Source organism: Rhinopithecus bieti, unplaced genomic scaffold (assembly GCF_001698545.2).
Source record: "Rhinopithecus bieti isolate Rb0 unplaced genomic scaffold, ASM169854v2 repeat_22939, whole genome shotgun sequence".
Lineage (NCBI taxonomy): Eukaryota > Metazoa > Chordata > Mammalia > Primates > Cercopithecidae > Rhinopithecus > Rhinopithecus bieti.
In genome coordinates, this window is record NW_016837213.1 from 1 (window position 1) to 4,037 (window position 4,037).

A 4,037-nucleotide genomic window follows, 5' to 3' on the forward strand; every position below is an offset into this window, starting at 1 on the left:
CGGGCGGGCCAGGGGAGGTACTCACGGCCAGAGCCGCATGGCCCGGAGCGGTGGCGGGCGGGCCAGGGGAGGTACTCACGGCCAGAGCCGCATGGCCCGGAGCGGTGGCGGGCGGGCCGGGGAGGTACTCACGGCCACTAGGATCCAAAAGAACGTCACTGAGAGGTGTGGGCCTGAGACTGAGTCATCCACGTTCAGGGCAATGATCCCCCTGAGGATGGCAGAGATGCCTGCGATTACCTCGATGACCTGGAGGGGACGGGACAACACCAGCTCATGGGGGCCACCCCAAGGAAGTGGAGACACCCCCAGCTTCCCAGAATGCACTGTGCAGACACGGACCCCCAGGAGCAGGGTGCGGTGGGCTGGCCCCGGCTCTAACCGTGGAGGAGCCCACTTGGACAGACCCCCAGCCTCACCTGGCCCAGCCCCCCTGCCCTCAGCTGCGGCTTTTCACGTCCCTCCTGGAGTGAAATAGCTGAAGGGGTGTTTCTCACACTGCTGCTTCTGTCTACAGAAACCGAGGATATTGACCTGACAGTGGTGAGGGCAGAAAACCAAGACCCTCAGACCCCCTTCCCTGTCCTCACAGTGTGGCAGGCGGTGGTGCTCAGGCCCTGGACTCCATTGAGGGGACTCGGGAAAACAGGCCTGGGGCAGAAGCAGCTTCCCATAGGACACGCCCACCCACCGTGCCATGTGGGTTTGCCATTGCCACGGCAACACTGGACGCCACCACCCCTTTCTGTGCCAACGATCCAACCACCTGGACGTTACCACCCCTTTTCTAGAAATTTCTGCATAATCTGTCCCTTAATTAGCATATACTTACAAGAGCGTATAAATAGGAGGCAGAGCTGTCTCTGAGCTGCTGCTCGAGGCACCCTGTTGGCTGGGGAGCCCTGCTCAACTGCCACTGCAATCAAAGCTGCTGTCTGTCACCAGCAGCTTGCCCTTGAGTTCTTTCCTGGACAAAGCCAAGAACCCTCCTGGCCTAAGCCCTGGTTGTGGGCTCATCTGCCCTGCACCATCAGGGCTGCAAACAGCACGAACAAACCCAGGGAGGGCTGGGGAAGAAACCAACGCCTGAACACCTTCTCGCACGAAGGATCTCTGTGAGGCGCACATGCAGAGCTGTGGCCGGCAGGAAAGCCAGGCGTGAGGAGCCAGCCAGCAGGGGCCTGGGGGCCAGACAGGACCTGGGCAGCCAGGCCTCGCATCCAGAAGGCACAAAACTCCAGATGCACAAAGAAAGCTGAATTCCCAGCCAGGCACGGCACCTCACGCTTGTAATCCCAGCACTCTGGGAGGCCGAGGCAGACAGATCACGAGGTCAGGAGTTTGAGGCCAGCCTGGCCAACATGGTAAACCCTGTCTCTACTAAAAACACAACACTTAGCCCAACGTGTTGGCGCATGCCTGTAATCCCAGCTACTCGGGAGGCTGAGGTAGGACAATCACTTAAACCCAGGAGGCAGAGGTTGCACTGAGCCCAGATCATGCCACTGCACTCCAGCCTGGGTGACAGAGTGAGACTCCACCTTAAAAAAAATAAATAAATAAAAAATGAAGCCGAATTCCCACCTGACAGAGACCATGACCACCAAGCAGAAAACTCCGGAAACAGAGAGACCGCCCACAAAGGACAGCACCTGGGCCTCCGTAGACAGTGGAATAAACACGTCCTCGGGGAAACTGTCAACCTGGACCTCTCTCCAGGCGAATTGTCACTTAGGAATGCGGAGAACCAGCCCAAACTGGAGAAGCCTCTCGAAAACCGACTTCTAAAGAATGAAGCAGAACAGGGCCAGGCACAATGGCTCACGCCTGTAATTCCAGCACTGTGGGAGGCCGAGGCGGGCAGATCACCCGAGGTCAGGAGATGGAGACCAGCCTGGCCAGCATGGTGAAACCCTGTCTCTATTAAAAACACAAAAATTAGCTGGGTGTGGTGGCAGGCGCTTGTAGTCCCAGCTACTCGGGAGGCTGAGGCGGGGGAATCGCTTGAACCCGGGAGGCAGAGGGTGCAGTGAGCTCAGATTGCACCACTGTACTCCAGCCTGGGCAATGCAGCAGGACTCCGTCTCAAAATAAAAGAAAAAAAAAAAGAAGCAGAACGGAAATGGAACCTAAAAGAGGACTGAAATGCTAAATAAAGGGAAGCAAAGGCCCTGGGAAATGCACAGGGACCAAGTCAAGCACATAGGAGGCTGTCCCATTGTTGGAGTCAAAAGGTAAAATGTCACTAAACATCACACGCTGGACAGACGTCTCATGATCCGTTTATCAAGGAGCGTGTTCGAATATGATGGGCAACCGCCAAAAGGATACTGAAAAGTCTCCCATCCAAAATTAGAGGGAAAAGGAAGGATGGAGCCTCCGCCAATTCAAAAGAAGGCAGGGAAGGAGGGAAAAAGGCAAAATCGGGGAAAATGGAAAACTCAAAAGATGGTGAAATAAGTAGAAATTTATCAGTAATAACTCTCAAAGGAAATGGGCTACATTCAAAAGGCTAGGGAGATAGAATGACATAAGATAAAGAACAAAATGCAGTTACGTGCTGCTTATAACAACTATACCAAAGTATAAGGCAAGAGAAGTTGAAAGTAAGCAGAAGAGAGGCTGGGTGCGGTGGCTCACGCCGGTAATCCCAGCACTTTGGAAGGCCTGGGTGGGTGGATCACTTAAGGTCAGGAGTTCAAGACCAGCCTGGCCAATATGCCGAAACCCTGAAACCCCGCCTCTACTAAAAATAGAATAATTAACTGGGTGTGGTGGTGGGCACCTGTAGTCCCAGCTCCTCAGGAGGCTGAGGCAGGAGAATCGCTTGAACCCAGGAGACAGAGGCGGCAGTGAGCTGAGATCGTGCCACTGCATCCCAGCCTGGCTGATGGAGTGAGACTCCGTCTCAAAAAATAAGAATAATAATTCCTCGGGGACAGCAGTGTCAACACACCTACCGCGATAAACTCCCCACTAAAACTTACAGAACACCAGTAGCACCTTTCGTGATAAGGTACTTTGTTACCAACGATACTAGTAACAGACCAGAGTCTCCACAGATGAGGCAGGCGCACGCTGCAGTCTAGACAGCCAGCTCTTAGCCAACTCAGAATAGAAACGTGACGTTTAATCCAGCCTCAGTCATCCCCAACAGAGTATGAGAGAAAAGAGAAAGAAAAGGGAAGTTTTCTTACTGAATAAGATTTCAGGACCCGAGCAGGAAATGGCACTTCGCCCAGAATGTTGGTGCTGTCAGACATGGAGCCCTACGAAGAAACAGAACTGTCATCCCAGGCGCACGGGCACAGGGACTTGGCACTGCTGCTGGCATCTGGCCGCCCTGAGCAGTGGGCCAGGTCGGCCTGCGGTGTAGACGCGAGACGACCTTGGAGTCACCCATGAATCTCTGGGCTTGAGGAAACGTTCACACACATGGTCCTTGCACACGAAAACGCGTTTACAGATGTGGTGTCTCCTGGTGATCCCCTCGGGACGAGCACCGAGCACTGGACTGAGTCAGGCTTAGGGGGAGGGGAAGGGTACAGCATCTGTCCTCAACTCCCTGTAGCCAGTGGCCGCCAACCCCTCACTCAGCTCCCGACCTGCTCCTGGCCCAGGTTTCTAAGACCCAGGAGAGTGGGGTCTCGTGGGAACGCCCTGGAGCAGCCCAGATCGGCCCTCCGAAGGTGACGCTGAGACCCACCCTGTAGATGGGGGTGCGACTCGCTCACCCTGGGGCAATGCCTCTGCACCCCCTGCCCTGTGGTGTCAGAAGCTGTACCCACCTTCTTTTTCTTGCAGTACTCCTCGCTGGACCGTGCAGATATGATCACCGTGGCTGCCATGAGCAGCTCCAGCAGGAGCAGCAGGATAAGGTTGAAGTTGATCTGCCAAGGGGCACACACGCTTCAGCACCGGGCCCGCCTTTCTCACGCCACTGTGCTTCAGTGTCCATGGGGCCACCTCACGGGCAGGCTGCGCAGGACTCTCGGCCACGGTCCCCACTTTTCCCATCCAGGGCCGGCTGTGAGGCG

At 55.5% G+C, this 4,037-nt stretch overlaps 1 protein-coding gene across 1 annotated transcript; it reads right to left on the reverse strand.

The window, feature by feature from the left end:
• Positions 1 to 6: 6 nt before the first annotated feature.
• LOC108524769 (membrane protein MLC1-like) lies at positions 7 to 3,918 on the reverse strand. Its single transcript, XM_017865840.1, has 3 exons — positions 3,789 to 3,918; positions 3,198 to 3,269; positions 7 to 249 (listed from the first exon to the last, which is right to left on the reverse strand). Exons 1-3 carry the CDS (start codon positions 3,846 to 3,848, stop codon positions 76 to 78), a joined length of 306 nt encoding a protein of 101 aa, XP_017721329.1. The 5' UTR covers positions 3,849 to 3,918; the 3' UTR covers positions 7 to 75.
• Between the last annotated feature and the right edge of the window lie 119 nt (positions 3,919 to 4,037).

Coding starts and splice junctions, on each gene's coding strand:
- LOC108524769 (XM_017865840.1), bottom strand. CDS start 3,848: ATGGCAGCCACGGTGATCATATCTGCACGGTCCAGCGAGGAGTACTGC. Junction 3,270..3,788: donor AGTACTGCAAGAAAAAGAAG/GTGGGTACAGCT, acceptor GTTTCTTCGTAG/GGCTCCATGTCTGACAGCAC. Junction 250..3,197: donor GGGTCCTGAAATCTTATTCA/GTAAGAAAACTT, acceptor CGTCCCCTCCAG/GTCATCGAGGTAATCGCAGG.